This window comes from Anastrepha ludens, chromosome 6 (assembly GCF_028408465.1).
Source record: "Anastrepha ludens isolate Willacy chromosome 6, idAnaLude1.1, whole genome shotgun sequence".
NCBI classification, from domain to species: Eukaryota; Metazoa; Arthropoda; class Insecta; order Diptera; family Tephritidae; genus Anastrepha; species Anastrepha ludens.
In genome coordinates this window covers 59,710,220-59,737,079 of record NC_071502.1, presented here as the reverse complement: position 1 = coordinate 59,737,079, position 26,860 = coordinate 59,710,220, and the positions used below count along the sequence as shown (strand labels likewise).

Here is a 26,860-nt window from a genome sequence, read left to right as displayed (position 1 = left end):
AATTAAAAAAAGATGCGAATCCACTCAAAACATATCCACATCCTAATACTTAATTCATCTATACTGTTATTTGATTTTTTCACTTTTAGAGTTAAGTGGCAACACTACACACAATTTTGAATTAAAACTTTGATATTATTTTCTGTCACATGATATCATGCACATATCCTAACCTCAAAAAAAATTTTGTTATTAATTATTTTTTTTTTTAATTAGATGGTAGCGCCTTATAAGAATATTACTGGAGTGAAATTATATTTGTCCCTTTATTGATATTAGAGGATGTCTTTTTTACAATTAGTATATTTTTGTTATCAGTTTCTTAATTAAAAAAAAAAACAAAAAACAAAAAATAGATGGCAACGTTGTGCCAAAAAAATGTTTTTGTAATTGATTTTTCTTAAAAAACATATTTGATTTCCATGCCATACTTACGTCCATTTGTTATATTTTTTTACCAATAAAAAACAAAAAGAAAGAAATTGTTTATAAAAACACATTTCAAAAGAAATACCATAGAACCCTATAAAAAAGGCAAAGCAATCTGTTTAAATCTAATAATTAATTGTAAGTAAAAAGTGTTTGTCTGAAATACAAAATTAATCATCCAATTTGGTTTTTCAGTAACTTTTTTACTAAATCAAAAAAATAATTTCCGTGAGGGAACCTCTATTTAGACCTTTACGTGTTCCATTGTTTGTAGGCTTGTAAACTGCAGCTGTTCAGTTCACAAGTGACAAATATGATTGATGACGGACGCCATTTGTAAAAATTAAAAATTTTCCGATAGAATGATTAACTTTGCGCCACCTTGTACAATGCTATATTTAGGATGCAGATCAGTATGAAATTCTGCAACATTTAACATATCACTAAACAATCAATTCTTACTTCCATGGTGAATTTAATAGCTACGAATCTGTTCAGAATTCCTCGAGTTGTGAGTTCGGCGGGCTTGAGAAACGTACATATATAAGTATATATTTATATAATTGGCGCATACACCCTTTATTGCGTGTTTTACCGAACTCCTCCTCCTATTTGTGGCGTGCGTCTTGATGTTGTTGCACAAATGGAGAGACCTACGAATCTGAACGGCGAATATTTTTTACGAGAAGTTTTTTCATGGCAGAAATACAATCGGAGGTTTGCCATTGCCGGACGAGGGGTGACTGCTATTAGAAAAAACTTTTCCTTTATTTTGGTGTTTCACAGAGATTCGAACCTACGTTGTCCGAATGGTAGTCACGCACCAACCCATCCGGCTACGGCAGTCACATAGTTTCGCGAAAAACGCGTTTAGAATTTCCACGCCCACCCACTTAAAAAATAAATAGAAACTTAAGGAAATTCAACTAATTAATTAATTTTAATTGAATTAATTTTTAATTTAATTTAATTATTTTTAGTTTGTTTTTGAAATGTCATATTTAGTATTACCTGGAAACTTCATGTAAATGCCATTTTTAATTTTTAATACCAAAATAAAACAAAAAACAAACCCTACATAGATTCCATTACACACTGCACTGATTTCACTTATTTTTTCAATTATTTACGAGACAGTCAAAGTGCCACCGCAACTCCACCGCTCACTTGCCAATTGTAATTCATATAACATGGGAAAAGGTTAATTCACAATTTTTGTGATCTCATTAGTCGGTCTGTCGCATGACGACTGCCCGTCAACATGGTTGAAAACACACATATGTATATACACATATACACACATAAATATTTATGAATGCACAACTTGGCTCTATTAAAATCACCTAAGCTGCGAGCCAATCTGACATTGGCATTGAACTTAAAATGCGTGCAATTAGTCATTTGTTTCGTGTATATGTACTCACATACATATATTTGTATGCATTTACCTATGATATATGAAAATATGTATGTACACTGGCATAAATATATAGGTTTATAAGTCTATGCGTGGTGAAGGAAAACTGGTTGAAAATGAGAAAATGACTCGTGCATTAATTTCAAAACAAAAAAAAAAAAAAAAAAATAACAATTATATGTATGCATATACGAGTATGTATGTATACACATATAAAACACACATAAAATAAGATAAAATGCTCAAATGGGTGCATGAAATTGTTTTCGAATGCAGTCATGCGATTAGCTGTGACTATGATTTTTCTCTTTGCAATTGAATGCACAGTCATATTGTCTGTTTTACCTTTCATAAGTTTTTTTTCTTTTTTTTGTGTTTTATATAGCAAACTAATTCTACCGCACACTAAATTGGCATTGAATTATTGTGCAAAAAAAAACCTAGCATTGAATAAAAATTTTAGTTCCTGATTATAATTTTTTTTTTATTCATATTTAAATTAGAGGAAAGGCTTTGGAAGCGGTATTCCATTGGTGTCTAGAAAATTAAATATACTTAATATATGTGTGTATATCTTGGCAGATTTTTAGCAGAGCTTCTCCTCTTAAGGTGTAAGTCCTGATGCTTCTTGTAAACAAAGGGTATACAGTTTATGCCGCCTCCGAGATTGACATTTATGAGAGGCTCGAAAGTTCTTCTTTACCTGGCTTTTCTATAATTTGATGTTTCACCTCTCCAACGAACTTCGAACCCGGACCCATCTAATAGTAGGTGAGTACAACTCTTATGTTATATTAAATATACTACTGTGGGCAATTTGGTTGTAAAATGAAAAATCTTTACTTATTCTTGTAAATCAATTTCATCCCCTTCAAAATAATCCCCTTTCGATGAAATACACTTATGCCAACGATTTTTCCAATCCCCGAAACATGCCAAATACCGGAAATGGAGGTATAGCCATCAGCACCTTTTTCGATTCATCTTTTATCTCCTCAATCGACTCGAAACGCGTTCCCCGGAGTGGTCTCTTGAGTTTTGGGAATAACCAGAAGTCAGACGGAGCCAAATCAGGCGAATACGGTGGTTGCGGAACGATATGCGTGGAATTTTTGGTGAAATGGTCATGAAGAACGAGTGCAGAGTGAGACGGTGCATTATCGTGATGCAAAAACCAAGAGCTTTTGGCCCATAATTCTGGTCTTTTTAGACGAATTGCTTCACGTAAACGACGCATAACGCTCAAATAATATTCCTTATTAACAGTTTGGCCAGGTGGAAGGAATTCATAGTGCACCACACCACGAAAATCGAAAAAAACTGTTATCATGACGTTTATTTTTGAACGACTTTGACGTGCTCTTTTCGGTCTGGCCTCGCCTTTAGCACGATATTCGCTTGATTGGTCGGTTGTTTCAGGGTCGTAAGCATAAATCCAAGTCTCATCTCCCGTAATGATGCATTTGAGCTTGTGGTGATAGCCTGAAAGCATTGTTTCACACACATCAACGCGACGACTTTTTTCCAAGAAATTGAGAGTTTTAGGTACCAAACGAGATTTGATTTTTCGTAGGCCCAAATGGTCTTTCAAAATGATTTTCACAGATCCTTCTGATATTCCGAGCATATCAGTAAAGTCTTTAACAGTCAACCGACGATTTTTGAGCACTAACTCCTTCACTTTATTGACGTGTTGGTCATCTGTTGACGTCGATGTTCGTCTGGAGCGCTCCAAGTCATCAACACGTTCTCGACCCTCTTTGAAGTCTTTGTACCACTTATAAACATTTTTCTGCAACATGGTCGAATCACCAAATGCCTTCTGCAACATGCTAAATGTTTCCGCAGTCGAAATTTCATTCCGCAAACAAAATTTGATGGCACTTCTCTGCTCAATTAAATTAGACATTGTAAAGATCGAAAAATGCACTCTTGGTCGTTTGGTAAACACAAGCGTAAATATATTACTGTTAATGACATTCACATGAAAGTTAGCCCAGATGTTATTAACAGTGCTGCCAACTCATGAAAAAAATAACTAGAGCGAAATTTTAATCCAGCGAAGTTTGACAAATAAATTCACTTTACTTTTTGCCCACATACATAATCGGCACTTACACCCGTTTTGAGTGTTTGGTCGAGCTCCTCCTCCTATTCCTGGTATGTGTTTTAATGTTGTTTCACAAAGGGAGGGACCTACAGTTGTAAGCCGATTCTGAACAGCAGAAACGCAGTCGGAGCTTTGCTATTACCTGCCGAGGAGCGACCGCTATTGTTTTTTGTTTTTTGAAAATACGTACCTGGAATCAAATTACGACAAATAAACGAAAATGTTGAGCTACCTCAAACTTGCACCTTGAAATATACTATAATTAATTAGGCTATAAAACTGTGTACATGTTTTTTGTTTTAATTGTGATTAAAAAATTTGAATTTTTGAAAAAAAATTTTGTGGAACTTTTATAGACTCCATCAGGCGGAATCTTCTACATCTGCTTTCCACAGACAGATCACAGCAAAGTTTCCGAGGCTAAAATTTCAAGAGTAAAAGGACACTATCTTCCACTTCCCCTGTGAATGCCCTGCCCTAACAAAGGCGAGGATGTTAGCCCTTGGCAAACCACTTTTTGAAAACCTCGAGGAGTTGGTTGGTATAGACGTAAACAACATTAACATATAAGGACACAGACTGGATATAGTCGGGAAGGAATAGCCCGTATAACTTGTTGGTAGCGAGGATGTGTCAACAAAATGGTGCGGAAGCGCTAATTGGATTCTTGGAGAATTGGGCGGAATAATGAGAGAAATTAAAAAAGAAGGAATTACCTGTCTGCCTCTCTGTCTATACAAGGAAGATGTCTCTATAAAAAACAAAAAACAAAACAAAGTATGCCTATTTCAGCTATATTTCTGTAGCAAAGAAAGACCAAAAATTCAAGAATCAGTTGTTGGAAATATAAAACTATTATACCGGGAAATTAATATGATGTGGAGTACGAATTTGTGACTGGTCATAAAATATGACGAATTATGATGAGCTATAAACGGGATATCTGCTACAATTCTCTTTACAGTTAACCATAAAGTTCTTACAAGTAGATATATGAATGTGCTCACCACCATTTCCGTAGAAACATGCGCTGGGTGTATAAAGATCGGTTCTGCAGATTTCATACAACGAATTACAAAATTAGTTTCAGAAATATATTGAAATGGGGAATGCATAAACACGTAATACAGAACGTTTAAATTAATTTATACAAAAAATTTCTGAAGTGAAATCTACTGAAAATACTTCACTAATGGCTCACCTGTACAATGTTTGCCCAATTTAAAAAACAAAAAACAGACACACATTCAACAAATCGTCAGTAACGAAATGAATTACGCCTGCATACCCACAAAAATACTGAAATCTACGCCGTATTTGAAAGCCCCAACATTGCAACAATATAGCATACAACATACCCATACACACACACATGCAAAAAATTGCATCGAAAGCTTGCAGAAGACTCGGAGCATTGCCAAAATAATAGTAGCGGCGAAGTAAGTCATATTTTTATTAGGGCGGATCAACTTTCTTCAACATCGCTCCTACCATATACGGATTCTGCATAAAATTTTAAGAAAAAAAGTCCTTTTACCAGATCGTTCCTAGAAACTTCGTGTTTTACAGAAACTTATAAGAAAAAACTCCATAACAGCATTGCTCTAAAGTCACTTACTAGCACTCAACTTTCAAAAGGTGATATCCGTAATTAATACGAGTATGATACCAACCAACCTTTGTGTTTTATATCAAATAGCCTTCTCAAATCTCTACCGTTAAAATCAAAACTCAACAACGTCTCAACAAGCGGATTATATTATTCTTAACTTCAAAGGCACTTTTTACACGGAGATATTCTTAGTTATCATATTGAAAAATTAGTGTATCCACTTGAACTCAAAAGCATTTCTCCAATTGGTATAAACAAAAAATAAAATTTATTTTTATAAATTTTTTATAAATTTTATCAAATAAAATAAAAATAAAATAAAATTTATTTTTATTTGATAATTTGAAATATTTTGGTATTTAATACTTTCAATAAATTATTTAGTTAAAAAAGTAATTAAATCAAAGTTTGAAATGAAGAATAATTACATAAAGTAAAATGATGTCTATTCTGAAGATTTTATTGAAATGAAAGCTTTAAAGTTAATGGAAAATTTACATTTGTGGTGCTGACAGAGGTTCAGTTGTGGTCAAGCTCTGAAAATGAGCCTGGCAAACACTGTTTTCGCATTTTAATGGATGGCTCCAGGACCCACCATGGCTCCGGCTAACTTCTTTGGCCCAGAGCCCGTTCTGCCACTCTCTTCTGCAGCCATCAAAGTTACGGTTAGCAAATGGGTTACTACAATAGGTTACCACAAGCGATCTTGCCAGGCTGAGAGAGGCTGCAGATGGACTAAACTGATGTCGCCTGTCATGTCCGATCGACTGTCACAAATCCTCCTGTCATTAAGCAGAAGGGACTGCATACAGCTGGTTGGACTGATGACGGACCACTTTCTGTGGGCGAAGCACATGGAAAGGGTGGGCATCTCAGATAGTGTACTCTGCCCAGCTTGTGAAGAGGAAGATGAGACGGCGGACCACTTCCTGTGCGTCTGCCCCGCCTTCGCTCAAATCAGGTTTGAGGTCTTTGGCACTGATGTGTTAAGAAGCAACCAACTTGGCTCCTTGGCACCAAAAGATCCACTCAGATTTCTTCGGCGATCGGGTGTAGATTTAAAGACAATTAAAAGGGAATCCAAGTGTAGTACAATGGACTTAATTGTGTCTGAGTGCTGCACTTGCTAGTTGTCCCGACAAAACCAAAAAAAAAATATAAGTTTGCTCTTTTTTAAATAATTATAGAAACTTTTTAAGTAAACGTAAAATAAAAACACAAGGAGAATATTTGAAACTTATTAATAATTTCTCAAATATCCCTCAACTTGTGCTGAATAAAGTTAAAAAAATAGAAAATATTGTAGTTAATAGCAAATGATAAGGTGCAAATGAAACGTTACATAACACTTTTTGCGATTCTTTAGATAAAAAATAGATACCAGAAATAAATGTATCGTACCACGAAAAAATCTCAAGAACAAATTCGTATTAAAAAAACAACCTCCGTCGTACTTTACTAGAGATATTTTCTTTTAAAATTTTGGGGGCGCGAAGCAATGGTCTTGTAGACGTTTTTCGTATAATTTTATATAGAATCCGCATATGCTGGGAACGATGTGAAATTTGTCGTGCCATACAAATTGACCCGCCCTAATATACATGCATACACTTATAAATATGTGCATATCTATATGTATATATGTAAATATAACTGTATGCAAATGTGTGTGTTCGTTTTGAAGTTATGAGCGCTACGATGGCGACTTTTTCTTTGAAGTTGTTAGGCCCCGCGGAGAACCGAAAAATTTGTTTATATGCCATTTGGCATTTTTCGTAATTTGTGTGCACCGCCCCGTCTTCACTTCTCTTATTTTTACCAGTTTGAATTCAAACAAAAAAAATCTGTTGTGATTTTTATTGTTGCTATTATTTTACGCAATGCCAAGTTTTATTTGATTTAATCTTTTTTCTCGTCATGCACATTCAACATCAACAATTCTAAAAATACACAATCGATGTCTGCATTTTTATTCCACGCTGTTGTTGTTGTTTTCGTAGTCGTTTTTGTTGCTGCCAAACGTATTTGTGTCAGTTAAAGTGACACAAAACGGAAAAGGCGGCAGCGATTTCCTGCGCATTGCAACTGTCATGACGTTGACGACAGCATGAGCGCCAACAACAACAAGGTGAGCTTTTAGAAAATCCACTGCCTGTGTTGTGCGCATACACCAACAACACTACCAAAGCAATAAGTTGTAGTGCACTTTTTTGGCAATTTGCTGTCGAGCGGATTACTTTTTATTTCTTTTTTGTTTTTTTCTCACTGACGTATTTCCCATATTTCTATTTGACAAAAAAATTTTTTTTCCACTGTATTGAGTTGTGTTGCATCCATCTCCGCTGTCATTCTGTCGTTGCCAACCCCACAGTTAATGTATGTATATGGGTGCAGATATATTTTTTTGTGGGCATTCGATTGCTTCGCACCTGCTTTGGCGCTTAGTTTTGATGGTTAGTGTTCACGTAGCGGATTTTCTCACTCCCAATGGTAATTTTGATATTTTCAATGCATTTTTGTGCATGGATTTTGAGTTATTTAATCCTTGGAGTTCAAGCGGTTTTTGAACAGAGTAATTTAGAAATGTTTTGACTATTTTTGTGGCTGAATTCATATCAACGTAGTGACTTTGCTAAAACTAAAATGAAAATATCATTTGTATGTAAATACTTTGGTAATAGAGTAACTGCCGCATATATCGGGTGTTTTTAAGCTGAATTATCGATTTCGATAACTGTGGTTTGGCAGCTGAGAATGGCAAACTCTGTTGACATTTCTCCTCAGTAAGCTTTGGCAAGTCATCATGAGTCGTTTAACGCCATTTTCACGAAGTTCATAGAGGGAAGTACTGAAGAAGACGCCGAAAGGTTAATTTGTGTTTAAGATGTGCGTACGATCCGAGTACCCAACATCGACTCGGATACGCACACGCCTCTGTGCGGCGAAAAGTACACATCTAACTACACAAAGAATGTTCGACATCGAAAAGCTGCAATCACAACAGACAGGCAGAAGATTCGCCACTCGACTCTCACTGTTGCTCTCAGAGAGTACTTCCCAACAAACCAGCATGCATGAGCAATGGAGCAACATTTCTCGTTCTCTACGTACCGCCGCCGAAGAAGAAATTGGATTCCGCCGAGCTCGAAAAACAGTTGGTAAGGCGAGGAATGTCATGTTGCCGCCAAAAGAAACGATGTTGTCTATAGAACCACGCTGCGACCGGGGGCATCGCGAGCCATGAGGGATCAGTACCGAGAGCTAAGAAAGGAAGAGAGACGTATTATCCGAAAGAAAAAACGAGAGGCCGAAATACGTGAGTGCGAGGAGCTTGAGATTCTGGCCAATAGGAATAACGCCCGAAAATTCCATCTGAAAGTACGGCGGCTCACAGAAGGTTTTAAGACTGGGGCGTTTTCCTGTAAGAACAAAGACGGCGAACTGGTGACTGACATCCCGGGCATTCTTAAATTATGGAGGGAACTCTTCTCGAACCTGTTAAGCAGTGATAGCTGACGAGGTGAGAAAAGCTATAACGCGTCTAAAGAACAACAAACCCGCGGGCGCCGACGGACTGATAACTGAGCTATTCAAACATGGCGGCGAGGAGCTGGTAAGGTGCATGCATCAGCTCCTATGAAAAATATGGTCGGATGAAAGCATGCGCCGTCAGAATTGGGAAGGACCCCTCCGAGCCGTTTGATCCCAAACGAGGTTTCAGACAGGGTGACTCGCTGTCGTGTGACTTCTTTAACCTGATGTTGGAGAGCATCTTAAGAGCCGCAGAACTTAGTCGCTCAGGCACAATTTTTTATAAAACCGTACCATTGTCGGTGTATGCCCATGATATCGACATCGTCGGCCTTAACAACCGTGCTGTTAGTGCTGTCTTCTCCAAACTGGATAAAGAGGTAAAGCGAATGGGTTTGGTGGGGAACGGGGGGGGGAAACGAAGTACCTCCTGCCATCAAACAAACAGTCGGCGCACTCGCGTATCGGCACCCACGTCACTGTTGACAGTTATGATTTCGAGGTTGTAAAGGACTTCGTATACTTAGGAACCAGCTTTAATACCGATAACAATGCCAGCCTTGAAATCCAACGTAGAATCTCTCTTACCAACAAGTGCTACTTTGGACTAAGTAGGCAATTGAGCAGTAAAGTCCTCTCTCGACGAACAAAACTAACACTCTACAAGACTCTCACTACTCACGACTAACACTCTACGATGACAACATCCGATGAAGCGATGCTTGAAATGTTTGAGAGAAAGATTCTGCGCAAGATTTTTGGGCCTTTGCACGTTGCAGCGGCGAATATCGCAGGCGATGGAACGATGAGGTGCATGAGCTTTACGATGACATAGACATAGCGCAGCGAATAAAGATCCAGCGGCTACGATGGCTGGGTCATGTCGTCCGAATGGATACAAACGCTCCGGCTTTGAAAGTATTCGATGCGGTACAAGCTGGTGGTAGTAGAGGAAGAGGAAGGCCTTCTCTGCGTTGGAAAGATCAGGTGGAGAAGGACTTGGCTTCACTTGGTGTGTCCAATTGGTGCCGGTTAGCACGAGAAAGATACGACTGGCGCGCTTTGTTAAGCTCGGCCAAAATCGCGTAAGCGGCTATCGCGCCAATTAAACAAAAAAAAAAAAACTTGTAGCCGCTGCGGATATATACTGGATATTGTATTCAACAAATAAATACATTAAAATTATCTACCAGATTCTAATATAAAAATTCATTCCAACAATATTTCTATTTCATATTATCATTTTAAGCTCTGAAGCTATTAAAAGAACACCCGATACTTGTCCTAATCACTGATATATTTTATGCCCAATGATGTCATTTCATATACACCCCGTTGCTAATATATGAACGCTCCACAATTTTTTTATAAAAAATATAGAACTCATTGTCTACATTTGATTCCAAAAGTTACCGAGTATGAAAATTTCAGCCGGACAAAATTTATCCTTTCTTCCTTTATTATTGCTTTACTTCCCCTTTTTTTCTTGATGGAATCAGATTCCGTCGAGTCTTTCTTATCCAATGAATATCCTTTATACATTTCTTTATCCAAATTGAATTTAGCCGCAAATTTGAGTGACGCTGTATTTGTATGTTGTTCCAATTGAAATAGTCAGCCGTCGCATATATCATATTTCATACGATTTCCAGAAATTTCAGTCTAAAAATAACTTACGGGTCACAATATGACACATTTTACAGATTCACAATTTTACAATATCTTAATTTTTCTATGATTACTCCACCCACATTCTATCTAAATACTTCGCAGTAATTCACACCTAAACAATTTAACAAGAAAACGAAAGAAAGGTGTACATATTTCCAAATTTCTTCCCTTCTCGCTTTCGAGCTTCATATGTTTGTATATATTTACCTTTTGTGTCATTCATGCGAAAAGTTTCAGTGAATCAAAAATCGTAGGAATTTCATAAACAACAAAATGCCATAGCACTGACATCATTACAAATCAACAGCCTCTTCCGACTCCAGCGATGTGAGATTAAAAATGCGAAAAACTTAAACGGAGGAGTATATATGTACATATAGTATGTATGTATGTTGGTGTGTTTGCGATAAGTTTCTAAGCACGTGTCAACGAGCGCAGCTACTCAATCAAGCATACAGGTGTTACTAAAGCAGCAAATTCTAGAATCTCTAATTTCACTCAAACTGAACTCGTTGAGTGAGTCTATGCAGTTAGCAGAAAATATAAAGTACACTAGCAACTTTTCATTCACAAGTGATTGACTTGTCATGGCGTAGAGAACAACATGATTGTGTAATAAAATTAGTTCGGGTTGAAGGGGCCGTTTTAAGCGTATTAAAAATAAAAAAAACTAAAACTATTTGATAAAATTTCACAGAATTTTTATTTTCGCTATTCACAAACTAAGCAAAATTAATGGAAAATTAATTTCCGAGCGATCCCGATGGAGGTTGAGTTCACTTGTGAAACTCCTCATGAAACCATTACTCAATCAGAGCCTGCATAAAAAAGTAGGATCCCTATATTAGCGATGATTACGTTGATAACGAAATTTCGGGATTTGTACATGTGTAATAACTGAGTTTCGGGACTAATCCCGGTGGATGATTATCTCGACTTCAATAAAAATTCAATAGGAATTTATTTTGATATCATTTACAACTCATAAGAAATGGGCCGTAATTGAAATATGTAAAAATAAAAGTGTAAACTCTGCCAAAAATGCTAGCATTTTACGATTTTGAAAGAATTAGTTTTGTAGATTTTTTGTGTCCTGGCACATCCATCCAAGGTCAATTAAAAAAATTTTTAGATATATGTATGCACATAATTAGCACTTACATACCTGTTGGTATGCGTGTTCATGTTCTTCCACAATTAGAGGACTCAAAGATGTATGCCATCTCCGAACTGCAGATTGTTTTTCATGGCAGAAATACACTCAGAGATATTTACCCTTGCCTGCCGAGAGGCGACCGCTATACTTTTTTTATAAATTTGAACACGGACACTATCACGCACCCATTCGGCTGCAGCGGCCACCATTTCACATCATATTCACTTTATATCGCCGATAAAAGCATTTTTGTACTCTCAAAAACTTTTAAATTATCGAGTCAATATACACTAAAGCTCGTGTTTTAAATCACTTTCTTGTTACAATATTCGCTATATTGCCTTGATGAGTAGTCACTTTTTATTGTGTAAAGCAAAACCTTATAAATTAAAGCTCCAAGCTTTGTACGAAATTAAAAAAAAAATCAACAAATATTAAAATATTCTCATCAAAATCTTTTATTATAATTTGTAAATTTTAACCTAATATACTTAATTTTTTTTTTTATTTCCATACAATATTGATCACTTTTATCCATTTCAAAAGTCAGTCAGTCAGTCCGATTTTTGAACGAACTTTTTTTCACCATATTATTTTAAAATTAAATTCGTATAGAAATGTATTCCCAGAAATGTTAAAGAAATTATCCTAGAAATTAAAAAGTTGAATATTTTGGAGAAAATTTTTTGAAATTTGTTTGGAAGTTTGAAATTTTGCCTCATAAGGCTTTTGTTAAAGCCGCTGTAGCCGAATGGGTTGGTGCGTGACTACCATTCGGAATTCAGACAGAACGTAATTTCGAATCTCGGTGAAAGACCTAAATAAAGAAAAAGTTTTTTTCTAATAGCAATCGCCCCTCGGCAGACAATACCAAACCTACGGGTGTATTTCTTGAACCCAGTCGGGGTTTTTAGTGGTTTCCAAAAGGGTTGTCAAAGTTCGTGAAAGCGAAGATACTTAGATCCCCCGAGCTGACCCTTTTCTTTAATTCTCCTGAACAAAACCCCCACCATGATGATAGGGTGCTGTGTGAGGGTCAGCAGAGTAAAAACGTCTTAAGGTCGAAATATAAACTGCCGCATTCAAAATCTATTTGACGGAATGAAGTCTGTCGGGTCCACTAGGTATATATACATATATATAACAATAAACATTATTTTTATAATATAAAAAATTAATGTACAAAATTTTCCAAAAAAAAATGTTGCGAATATTCTAGAAAGAATATTAAGTGCCTTGATTTTGTGAGCACAAGGGTATGTAAAAGTTATTTGAGTTGTCCTTTAAACCTTATAATTAAGTTCTAAGCGAAAGAAATTAGAACAAAATTAGGTACTTGAGTAAACAAATACTGGTTTTTCAACGCGGCACTACCAGGATTTAAAATAGATAAACAAAATAGTGGGCTTACGCCAACTTCCGAACTAGAAAATTTGCCTGGGTCAGTTGAAATGAAAAGTCAGGAGAAAAAAAGGTAAAGAGCATCTTAAAGTTCAAAATAGTTTATCGATAAGGTTAGTAAAGCTAACTTTATTATTATTTTTCATTTATTTCAAATGTGTGCCAAAGAGGCTATAGTGAGAGCATTGGCTTCGCTTTCAATGAAATTAGAGATAGTTGAATAGTATTTCGTTCACTGCCTCCTGACTATACTATGAAAACATTAACTTCCAAGGTACATCGGACTGACCATCGGGCTTAAGCTCGACGAACATTCACAACTTTCCACACCGAAGCTTACCACAATGGGCCAATTGGCCTAAGTGGGGAGCAACAGTCATCAAATCCTAAGGAGATTTATCAGCAAGTCACAACTTTCCACACCCAAACTTACCATAATAGGCCAACTGGCCTAAGTTCGATACAACAGCCATCAGAAAATGAGCAGGTCTATCTCAAAGGTAGAGAAATTCATAATCGCACTTGCTTGTCCACTGCTTAGGTGGAATTTAATAATTTCAAACGTTTTTCTAAATGAAATTTTCTGCCGTGTAATCTAACCACTTCACCGATTATTATTATTGTTTGCTCTTTTCTAGCCATTTTTACATTTATTTCCTCTATTTTATTTTTCAGTGACTTTTTCGTCAGTTGCGACTTTTGATTTATGATTTCGCTTTAAGTCGTTCACTAAAAATTCTCTTTTTTTAACATTTGGCTTTAACAATAACATTCGCAACTGAGCAGCAGCTTTGCAACCAGACAACCGTTCTTATTTGTTTTTTTGTTGTTGTGTTTGTTTTAAGCCAAAAACAAGTTAATCAAGTCTCACCAAAAAAAGCTACCCCGCACGACGAATTGAGTATCGGAGACAAAATTCAACCGATCACCGGTTAGAGCGGGAATTAAGCAACTTTTTGTTGTTTAACAACTACACATACGCCAGTTAGGTCAGGTGAGTGAGTGAGCGAGATGTGGGAGAGCGAGTCTTCGATTGTGCTTTGGGTTTGTGTGCGTGCGAAGTGTTTGACCACATTGTTCATTTTCATTTTCGAAAAGCAAGCATGACGTCATCGTTTTTTGCGGTTTGTTGACGTTCTGAGGCAGGTTTTTCAAGCCAAGTCTAACATTATAAAAAGCTGAGTTGTAATTGTTGCTGCTCTTTAAGCATTTACAATAAATGAGTAGGCTGTCTTAAAAGGTTGAAACTCGTAGGTTGGCGGCAAGCAATGGACAAATTCAGCTGGCTGAGCGTATAAGGTGGTTATTTCGTTGTGTGCCGACGACTGTGAGACGAATCAAGCGGAGAATTTTTGAATAGATTTATTCGCTTTTTTCAAGCCGTCGCCAAATTGAATTGGCGCACTTGGCTAAAAACGCGTTTCAGTCTGAGCGCAGCTGTGGCTGAGCGCGCACACGCGAGAAATCGAAGCAAAAATGTGAGAAATTTTGTGTGAAAAACAAAAAGCAAAGAAATTTAAATACATACATATTATGTCATAAAAAAAAATAAAAAAGCATAAGTGTCAAAACAAAATTAATGCTAGAAATAGGTGTTTTAAAATTGTTAATTTTGATTTTATCTTAAATTTCAGCGCCGACGAAAACGAATTACTAAAGTAGCAGTAGCAGTACATTAATGTATCTTACAGATACTGAAAAGTAAAAAAAAGCGAATATTTGTGAATGCGCAGCAGGTGAATTCCAACTAAATCCTCTATTATTTGCAAGAAAAACGAACAGCACACTCATTTGTAAGGGTGTACGTGTGAGTGCTTGTGTGTTTGTGCGACTGAGTGTATTAAAGTGTTTTTATTTGTCCAACTCGTAACTGTGCGAAGTTCACTATGAAAACAAAACGCAAATTGTGCTAAACGGATATTTGCATACTACATATTTACTATTGAATTGGCTTTGAAAAATATAAAAATAGAATTTCCATTATAAAAACCGAAAAGTGTTCGAATTGAAAAGATAGCAGTGCATAGTGTGTAGCAGTTTGCATCCTCGTGCAGGATGGATGTGAAAGATATTAAAGGTGCCAAAGTGACGCATTCCGGCCTGCTGAAGCACAATGCTGATGGCAGTACCGAAACGCAAAAAATCACCCACGCAGGTCTGGTGGCGCGTAGTCCCGAAGGAACCGCCGCCAAGGGCATGAATATACGCGGCAATGAAGATCTATGGGTTGAAATACAAGCAAACACATTTCGCAATTGGGTGAACGAGCACTTGCGATCAACAGGAATGCAGGTGAGTGTATTTGGGAAATATGTTTTACTCCAGAAACTAGTAATATTAAAAAAATACATTTGGGCTCAAAATGCCAATTCGCAGTAAAAATATCTAATTATCTTAATTGCTTGCTAAAAACTAATTTTAGTAAAAAGAAAATATAATAAAAATTATTTTATTTATTTCTTGGGAAGTAAGTGCATTCTTCTGATGGGCCACCAGATGAAAATTGTGCGAAATTTCTCGAAACACTCTTTTCTTTTATAATCTAAAACATTTATATTCATGCATTTCTTGCAAGAAAATGTGCTCGCTATTAAAATATTTCTTACTTAGCTTCACATAGGCATAGTTGGAATAAATGTCAACCAAAAAGTTAAGAGATTGTGGATACTTATACACTCGTATGTGTCCGTTTTTGGGGTAAGGACTGTTTTCTCAACTAATCTCCCCTTTAACATTACAGCTTATTTTGTTATATGGATAAAAATGTGCATTCTCTTCATTCGGAGGGCCGATATATTTGAAGTTTAGTTGGCTGTTGTGTTGGCGAAAGTTTCAATTGGAGTGAATTATTCACCATTTCATTTGCATTGAAGACATTTGAACAAAATAGTGCATTTTTACACCCTTCCCGCAGTCTCGGAACTAGAAAATGTATTAATTTTTTACGTGAAATATAATTAAAAATAATGTTATTACAAAATATGTTTAAGGTTAAGAATAGTTTATTGACTCATTTGACTTGGTTAAATATAAAAACTGTTTTAAGAAACCGCATTCAAAATGGTAGTACCTACTTTTAACAATACTTAAAAATGTTTTTGGAGAAATTAATAGAGTTCCAAGATTTCAGCCGCATTATTTTATCGAGGACTTAATCCCACTTTATTTATATTCATCAGCCAGTCAGTAGCGATTAGTCTGAGTTTTGAATTCAGGCAGAAAAATAATCCCGCTTGGGATTTTTTATTTTTGGATTTTAATTATATATTTTTACGGCACCGAAAGCAATCCCAATCAATCTTGATGAGCTGCTTTAGTGCCAACCAAATCCAGAAAAAATGTAAAAGATATTCTCTAATAGAAAGAGCTTTTTGCTGAAAAGTTCTAGGTTGTAGTTTATAAAAAATATAGAGATTTTGCTAAAGTCACACACTGGCTGTGTGACATTTAATGGTAGGGTGCGACCTTTATCAGAAAAAACTTTCTCTACATATACTGCGTTAAATAAATATGGTATTAGGACTTATTGACAGTTTATTTGCTTTCTATTTAATTTTAATATTTTTTTATGAAAACATGTTCATTCTCCTATAATTTCATATAGGCCATTGATTATTATTGTTATCAAATATTACATAATAAATATATTTTGAGACAATTTCTTTTTTGTTGCTGGCGGTCTTATGCATTTTGCCCAAATAACGAATGCTCGAAATGTTTTTTATAGCGCAAAAAAACCCAACACCGTCAGAAAATTTCTTTTTCAAAAATCAGCGCACTTCTAGAGTCACTTAAAACTTGCTCTGGGCTATAAAACTGCATACTGGACATTTTTTTTGAAATTCTAATTAAGGGGGCAGATACCTGTAAACGGCCATATTTTCCCTGATTTTCATTAAAATTATTTAAAATGAAGAAGTCAATATATTTTTTTCAAAATTGGCATACAGTCTATTTATACATTAATATAATATAAATTTTTTATTTTAATCATTTAAAATGTAGACTCAATTGTTCCAGGAAGGTTGCAGCGGGGCTTCTCAATCGGCGGGCATTGTTGCATCGGGGTCAGTGACCTGAATACAAAAAATGTTTTGTTCATTAATGTCATAATTTCTATATGAATTAAAATCAAATGGAAAAAAAATTACGTTCTAAAATTTTTTTGACGTATTCTAAAAGGATTAAAAAAAAAATTGTTTTTCTAAACTTACAGGTATCTGTCCTCCTAAGAAATTTGAAATTTTAATGAAAATTTGTTGATTTAGTTTTTTAATTTACTTAATATTTTATGGGTTTTGTAGAAGAATGCACTACATTTTCTTAAAAGAGTGTTAACAGATTGAATGTTCGTAAGTCCTATCTGTCCTGATTTAAGAGCCTATTTGAGCCGTACCCACCCTCAATCCAGTGGCGTATAAATTTCGTGTCATCGTTGAAAACTTCCTTTATATGGGCTTTGGAAATTCCATAAAACGGTTCACGGAATTTAGTTTTAAGTCCCCTATGTCCTGCTGCTCAACCCAGCAAGACGGGTTACTCTTGTCCCCACGTTATTATGGCCAGCGTAGCATTCCTCAATGATTTTCGTAATTTAAGTTATTATGTGAGACTGCAACGCCCAATAGGCTGTCTGGGTAAACTACAAACGCACTTCGAAGAAGCACCTCTTCCAAAGCATTCACCGCCACAGATATAAATCTGTCACTGCGCTTGAAAGACTGTGGGATAACCGCCCATTGGTACTGGTACTTTAAAATTCGTGCACTTCCAGCGCCAGTCCTACCATCAGCAAGTTAAAAACCCCTATAACATCATGTTAGTATTCTGATCTCTTACATCTCATACATACAACATTTCAGATTATACTCGTATGAACTTAGTTTGGTTATATTCTAAATTACATTTAGCAAATCTTAGCCACGCATTGTGTGGGAAAACAAATTACTTCAATACGAGTATCTGCGTGCTGATGTAGAGACAATGAAATATTTATTAATAGCAGCTATTAGTTGACTATTTTTGAAATCCAGAATTAAGAAGCAAGACGTTTTCATTGATAATGCAAATTAGTACATTCATACACACGCACATACATAGGTATGTTACTGTTCTATTTCCTCTTACTAGGTGTGCATATCTACACATACTTAGTACTAAATAACTCCACAGGCAGCGCGAACTTGTCCGCCTAATATGTAAACATGACATGAATGTAAATTACAGCACATACCGCATACATACATACATACGCACATATGTATAAATATATGGGCCTCAATAAATATATGAATACAAATATGTCTATGATTATGCAAGAACATGTTAGACTATACATCTACATGCATGCATATGTGTGTGTTAAAATGTTAGCATGAATTTGTTGTATGACTTACTTTTGCGTGTGGGTTGTAGATTTTCAAGCCAACTTGCCATTTCCGAAGCAACAAATCTTGCACATATATGTATGTATTTGCGTTTTCATACTAATTCGTATGTCTATGTAAGAACTCTAATTCGAGTTCTTGGTAAGCTTTTGCATAATTATTTAATATTTCTATTTTTTTTTGTACGTGTAAATAGCCATGTGTTATATTTTAGTGACTATGTTCAATCTATGTAAATTTGTGTACCTGTTTATAAGTGCAAATACATATACAAGTATTTATAAGTAAATATGGGTGCATGTTTACTTGTATGCGGAAATGCGCAGGAAGAAATCAACATAGCATAGCACATAACAGAATACATAGCAACAAGTATGAATATGCTCAGGCTCAAGTGGGAAGAGTTACTTAGGTACTTTTGTCAACCGGAAATGACGAGTTATTTGCATATGTTCTTACACCTCGAATGTGTACTATACCTGACTTCAGAGAGTGTGACGTCATATATATATATATATAATTGGCGCGAACACCCTTTTTGGGTGTTTGGCCGAGCTCCTCCTCCTATTTGTGGTGTGCGCGTCTTGATGTTGTTCCACAAATGAAGGGACCTACCTAGTTTTAAGCCGACTCCGAACGGCAGATATTTTTATGAGGAGCTTTTTCATGGCAGAAATACACTCGGAGGTTTCCCATTGCCTGCCGAGGGGCGACCGCTATTAGAAAAATGTTTTTCTTAATTTTGGTGTTTCACCGAAATTCGAACCGACTTTCTCTCTGTGAATTCCGAATGGTGGTCGCGCACCAACCCATTCGGCTACGCCGGCCGCCAACGTGATGAGTGGCTAATATTAAAGGAGACAGTTAAAGTATATGAAAGGTATTTGAAAATTAAAGGTCATTCAAACTTACTAAGTAAATTTCAAGCTGATTTACTTTAGAGCAACTTCATATCAATTGATCCAAGTATTCTGGATATTATTCTAAAATTTAAAAAAACCTTGACAATTTTGGTATAGAGTTTTTTAAAGTTAAACATATATATATTAAATATATTTAATTGGCGCTTACATCATTTTCGGATATTTGGACCAGCTCCTTCTCTTGTTTGTAGTGTGCGTCTTGGTGTTGTTTTACAAATGGAGGGACCTACAGTTTTAAGCTGACTCCGAACGGCAGATATTTTTTTATGAAGAGCTTTTTCATGGCAGAAATAGACTCGGAGGCTTGCCATTGTCTACCGAGGGGCGACCGCTATTAGATAAGAAGATTAGTTTAATGGAGATTCGTACCTACCTTCTCTCTGAATTCTGAATGGTAGTCACACCAATCCATTTGGCTGCGGCGGCCGCCGAGTTAGTCATCTACATGTTTTTGAGCAACAATTTTTTTTTTTCTAGGAATTTTTTTTTTAATATTTTAGGGCAAAATATACTTGGAAAAAAGTTTTTTTTATGGTAATAATAATTATATTTTCTTGTTTAAACTTTTTGATATTTTTCTTTTAATTTCGAAAGTATTTTTACTTATTTTTTTTATTAATAGCTAAAAACATGCTCAGTAGTGAGATTGCCATAAATTTTCGAGTTATGTTCAAATACGTACAGCGAACCATTGGAAAGCTGGCACGAAATCCTGCTCTAATAAGGCGCTAGCATGCATAAAAATTGTATTTTAACCAAAAAAATTTAAAAAAATATATGAAAATTAAATAAAACCCCAAAGTATTTGCCTCTCAACTTTCAACTTTAAATAAGTCCCGAATTGATTAAATTTGCTTTCACAATTTCTTCAGTTTCCTTTCTTCTTAAACTCAAGCCTACAAATAGTCCAAAATACTTGGTTCAGTATAATGAAAATGGAAATTAAAAATTTTTTTTTTTATAAGCAATAAAGCAAAGCCACGTCTATAGGCAATGAGTGTGATGAAGTTAGAGGAGTCATTTGACTGAAGACTCTTCTTCTTCCACAGCGACTGTACAACAATTTTTAAGTTTGCTTGAAATCTAGAAGGCCTAACAACGTCGCTAGTTGTCTCTCTTTTGCGTCATATCAAACGTAGGCAGGTCATTCTCAATTTGCAACCACGCTTTTGTTGTCCACACTTGACATTCTAAACAAATGCATAAAACCATAAAATACTGTGAATTTGCATCTTCAGCAGCTATCAAGTTTTCTAAACATTATAAAGTCAAGGACAAAAGTTGTTGATGTCCATTTGAAGAGAATGCTTTTCATTTTCCTAACTTTTAGGGAAAAAAGTTCAATATTATCTATTTAAATTGGATTTTTATTTTTACAGTTTTTTTCGGTCAGAATGTGATATGAGTTTTTATTTTTTTTTGGTAAAAGTAAAAGTCTTGACTAAGTAACAAGAAATTCTTCAGTTGAATTTAAGTAATCTAACCGCAGCTAGTTTTCGCCTCGTTTATTGAGTCGGAATAACCCAACGCCGACAAATTATGAATTTTTTGAATAAATAGATGAAGGGTAATCTAATCGACTGGTACGAAATATACTTAAGTTGAACTAAAAGTGTTTTTGTATATTAGACGACTAGCTACGCTCAGAAGTCAGTAGTCAGAGTTTTGAAGCGGTGTAGAATTATTGTTTACTCCTTTAGCCAGATATGCGCCAAAACCCATATCCAAAATAATGAAAACTGACTGATAACAAACTAAGAGTCAAGCGGCTCAAGTATGTACCTTTTCGTAGGCTACTTCAAAAAAATTTAATTTTTGAACTTATTTTTCATTTTTAACATTCCAATTCTAGACCAATCATTGAAATATACTGATTTTATAATTATTGGCAATAAAATTTCATTAAAAATATTTATTGTATATTTTCTCCCCTTTAACATTTTTTCGCTGTAGACATGCAACGATTAACGAGAATTACTGCACAAATCAGTCAATCGAATCGAAGGAATAATTAAATAATTGTAAATGTTGGAAAACTATTATTATGCGCAGGTGTGTGTATATAATTTTACATTGTATCAATATGTAGCATATCTATCGATAAAAGGCATTCAATAATCCCAAGCGCGAGTATTTTTTCACGTCGTTACATCACTTCAAGCTAAGTAAATAAATGGTGCAAAACAAATTCCTGACTGTCGGCACTTTGTGTTGCATGCTACATACAAATAAAGAGCAATAATTATTTGCGTTTACATACATATGCACAATATGTAGGTATGTATGTTAGGGAATCCATCCTTTTGATTTTTACGATACCGGAATTTTTGAGATGTCGTTATTATAATTCTGGTATTCCGGGACTAGATAATCATTATTTTGCGTAAATGTAACTCGAAAAAAATACCATCAATATTTTGTGAAAAGCTCTCTTTTTTCCTTGTTCACTCCGCTCGGGAGCATAGGGCCTCGATAAGACTCAGTCTTGCGTTAGCTTCTTTAATCTATTTTGATATCTGACAGGGTAGTCGATTAGCCTGCCGCTACCAGTCCTAAATAGTGGGGTCGGCCAACTCTCGTTGCTTAGGAACAACGCCTTCTTTACTGCTTGGAGCACCATCTATGTTTCACATTTTTCTGCCAGAAGGATCCCGCAAATGGTTGAGTACTTCGCTAAATATTGGTGTGCCTGCGCTATTACCTCTTCCTCTTGCTGGCGCCACTGATGCAATGTGTAGCTGTGTGCTTTTCTTTGTTTTTGCTTATTTTACCAGCTACAATGCAAATAATACGCTGACTATTGTGCGGGATTGAGGATGGTAAGGAGGTTTTTGGAATGTAAAATTATTAGAAAGAGGGAAAGTAGGTACATTTAGAAAAGTGCGTGGACCGTGATTCACGTGGGAATCAAACCCACAACCTCTAGGATGGCTGGCTAGTGCACTTACGCTAGACTACCGAGCCCAAAAAGCTCTCTTAGCATATAATAAAAAATGAATAATTTGGTTTTAGATATATAATTTTATTTAAAAGGAAAATTACTCCTTTAGTAATTAAGCAAAAGACAATCGTTAAATTTATATGCATCAATAATATTTTAGAGAGTACATGTTAAGTTAGGATAAATGGCTGTCATTCGGCTCACTTAGGCCTGATTAGTCCCATTGTGACCCCCCCAGAGCTTGTCCTGCACGCTCCTGAGTGTTCTCTGAACAAACATTTGAATTTAATGAATTTTTATAGTTTCGTCAACCCTGTTTGTGAGATCTCTTCAATGCAATTAAGAAAGGGGAATCCGAGCGTGGAAAGCTTGACAGCTTCAACAAAAGTCATCGTGTGATACCTCAGTCCATTTGCATGGCTTCCAATTACATAATAATTACAAAATATTGCGATAATTCACATAATAATTTGTAGCATTTAACTCCCGTTTTGACGTATGTTTTACGGTCTCTAACGATTTCAAAGCTGCCTGACTATCGGAGTCGATATACGAATATACTTCCCTCGTAGTTACAGATATCTTCTTTAAGAGCAATAAGCACTCTCTTATGACAATGTCTTCTGTCGGAAAGACACTACAGGGATTAGGCAAGCGAAAAGATGCACGGATGCTTAGCTTTTCTGAGGAAACTCCTCCACCTGATCATCCCGCTTAGATCCGTAAGTAAATATTCTAACTCTATTTTCATCATCTACCGTACCACTGTCCCAGTCCTTTTTTGAAGGGAATTTTGGGGTAGAGTTTTTTTAAGTAACTCAAGATATGGCGAAATGAGATCGCTGCAAAAAACTTGAAAAGGTAAGCAAATATATTTTGTGTGTGAAAGAAGTTCTTTAATTTGTTACCCTCGTACAGTTTAAGTGGAATAAGCGGAAAGTAGTAGTTTTTATTACTTATTCATTTATGTTAAAATGAAAAATCAAGTAGGTTATTGTACCTTTTTACAGCAGAGACTTAAACATTCCAAAATCTCGAATATTGTTGGCACTTAAAATTCCCGGCATCCCGGGTTCCCGAAACTTACATCCCTAATACACGTATTACTTGTAATGAATTCCATATATGCATACTTATGTAAATATTGTACAAATTTAATAGCTCACTCTATCCCTTCAAATGGCTTCAACGTAAGCGCTTAACGTCTAATGAGGTTATCGGGCAATTCGAACGACTCGTCTCCATATTACAATATTTTTGTTGTTATTGCCTTAACCAATTACTCAGTTGCATAAAATCGTAATTTGATCGTAGACGATTCTTTTTTTCTTTCTGGCTTATTGCTACACTTTGCATACGAGTATTTGGCACTTTTCAAGCGTAGCAACTCTGAAAACAAATACACGTACACACTCATACACATTAAAAAATGAGCTAAAAAAAAAGAAATTTACTTTTTCTGCCGATTGAATTTCAACACAAAGCGTTGAAAATGTGGCCACGCCGAGAAATACTATTTTATTTTCATTGCATTGCTGAAAAGTAAAGGAAGCCGGTTGTGGAGTGGCGAAGTGTTAGTTAGAGGCACTCAGGGTGCTAAATAAGCGTTACTCAAAATATTTAACTATTTTATACGCTCTTAGTGTGTAGCGTGCTATTTTATATACATACATACATGTGAAATAAAATTTGTATAATATTAAAAAGCTAAGTACATACATATTTAAGCAATTGACATACATACATACTATATGTAACTATATGCAGTATATCACATAAATAAGTTTCCATCTAGCCAAAATGATGTAATACAATTGCTATGTATTTTCATTAATTAAACTCATAAACATCATAACTCGATAAATTTAAAAATATCTCGTATGCCATCACAGTAAAATTACCCATTAAACAAAAAGCCACGTGAAAAGTGTTGCATCATTAAGTTTCCATTTTCATTAGTAGTCGCAATGATCTCCATTTATGGAAGGCATTTACTATAAACGATTATCGTATTGATAAACTTCATCATCTTCATCCAATTTAATTTTTTCTCAAGTTTCTTTAATGTAATTCTTCACTTCGTTAACCCTTTAAAATACTTGTAACGATATGCAAAGTTTCATAATTGCCTTCAGATATTGCAACGTGTTAAATAATATTTAAGGAAATTTCGGCGTTTACTTTTCCCGCCAATATTACTATTTTCCCTGCACTATTTGCGCGAATGCAACCCCAAACCATTGCTTTCAGTAACCTTAAATGTTGGTTTAGTCCACTTATAAGTCAGCGATTCTTCATTTACAGAGCCTACAACGAGAGTATTTTAAACCGAATCATAGACTCATCCATTCAAAGTATGTTGTTCCAGAACATTTGAGAATTTACTTGAGTTTGGTAAAAATCCATGCTTTGTTTCATATTCACTTTGCTAACATACGGAATTTTCCTTGCAATGCGCCCATGTTTGCCAGCTTCGTGCTATACTGCGAATGGTTTGAATTGAAGCTGCTTCATGACCTTCGTTTTGCAATTGAGAGGAGCTGACATGAATGAATTTGAGTTTGAAATTGTCTTAATCCTTTCCTCGTTTTGCTGCTACTCGTGGTTTGCCTGGTTGTTATTATAGCGTCCATCCGCTTAATATTCTTGAATGCCTTTGTGACTTTTTCTCCGGCAGTACTGAAAAATCTTAGCAGCTTTTTGTTTTTGGAATCACCGGTTTTAAGCAACTCTATTATAGCCTTACATCCCTCGAGGTTTAATTGTTTAAGTTTTTCCATATTACGGTCTAGGGAGATAAAAAATGTAGTGGTTTTAATTTTTTTTTTTTTTTAATGGTGATTTCAACTTACCCACCCACTGCTAAAACTAGAAACATTTTTGTGCTACTGACAAAGTTCGACTAACAAAGAAAGTTTGTACCACGATTAGGCAACCAAATTTATTGAAAAAGAAAAACCAATAATATTTGCTGAAATGCTCGACTGAAACCAATGCACGCGAAATACTTTAACAGAAAATAAGTTACATCACAACAGCCGTTGCCAGACAAACGTAGAACTGCGTGGCACTCTAAGTTTTGCAACATTTCAAAAATTATAATAATAATAACTTAACTAATAACTTTACTCTGACGCAGTGGCAACTTATTTATGTGATACACTGTATACTGTCGCAGAAACTTAAATAGATATTTTGAATGTGAACTAAAAATTATTTAGTATTTCAAAATATTTCTGGATCGCTTAACATGAGTCCATTGATAATTTCCTCTTTGCTTTTCAAAGAAGTGCTAAAAGAAATTTTTCAGATAGAAATTGTTTGCCCTTTCTTATATTTTATAATATACATATTGTATATTTCGTGAGTATTAGCCATTCTTGATTAAGATATTTTGTTGATAGTGGATTCGCTGTATTTTCCAATTCCATTCATTCGTTAAGCGTCAAATTGATTGACAATGGTTTTGATAGGTGAAAGTTTTGATAGTTGCTCTATCTTAAAGCGGGCTTTCTAAATTCATTGGAGTTGTGTCAGTTTAGCTTCAGTTTTCGAGAAAATTTTGTTCACTGAGAACCTTATATTTGAAGGATGAGTCCTGTGGAGTTACATATTAAAGTGATTCTGGATGATTTTCAGAAATAACTGATACTATATTAAAAACAATCCTGTGCAAAGTTTTTGCAGAATAGCTTTAAAACTGAGAGATTTAATTACAAAAAAAAAAATTAAAATTCCAGCAAATGTGTTAAAAAACTATTAAAATTTTAAATAAAACAATATGTTATGTATGTATGTATGTATGTTCTTCTTCTATACCTGAAACCAATCTGACAAAACGAAGGACACTATTCAATTTTGAAGACCCCAGTTACGTGAGATACGCGGTACCAGCTGGTGGTAGCAAAGGAAGAGAAAGGCCTCCTCTGTATTGGAAAGATCAGGTGGAAAAGGACTTGGTTTTGCAGGCGTCAGTTAGCACTAAAAGAAACGTCTTTGTTAAACTCTGTTAAACTGGTGATCACTGTAACTTTAAAACCGCTTAGTAGATTTCAATAGATTTTAAACTGCTTTTAAAAAACATAAAAAAACTCGTGCCTGAGCGAATGATTTTATCGATTTTTTTAATCAATAAATTGTCGGTTTTTTTCTCGAAAATCTGAAAAATATTTTCTGAGGCCGTCATATTGTTAATTTTGAAAAAAAGCTTCTATCAGGCACAAGATTATCTATTAATAAAACTGAGAAATTAGTTTGTCCGATTGATTTTAGATGAGTCTCC

At 35.3% G+C, this 26,860-nt stretch overlaps 1 protein-coding gene across 4 annotated transcripts in view; it reads left to right on the top strand.

Annotated features, from left to right (window-relative positions):
* The window catches only part of LOC128867540 (filamin-C), a 169,390-nt gene that overhangs the window by 34,268 nt on the left and 108,262 nt on the right, over positions 1-26,860 (top strand). For 2 of the 4 annotated variants that reach the window (XM_054108846.1, XM_054108852.1), the window contains exons 1-2: positions 14,668-14,805; positions 14,962-15,619. In XM_054108846.1, coding sequence (XP_053964821.1) covers positions 15,383-15,619 — 237 coding nt within the window. In that variant the 5' untranslated portion in view covers positions 14,668-14,805; positions 14,962-15,382. Of the gene's footprint in view, positions 1-14,667; positions 14,806-14,961; positions 15,620-26,860 lie in introns of those variants that run through there. The other 2 variants (XM_054108848.1, XM_054108847.1) reach the window with 2 other exon arrangements.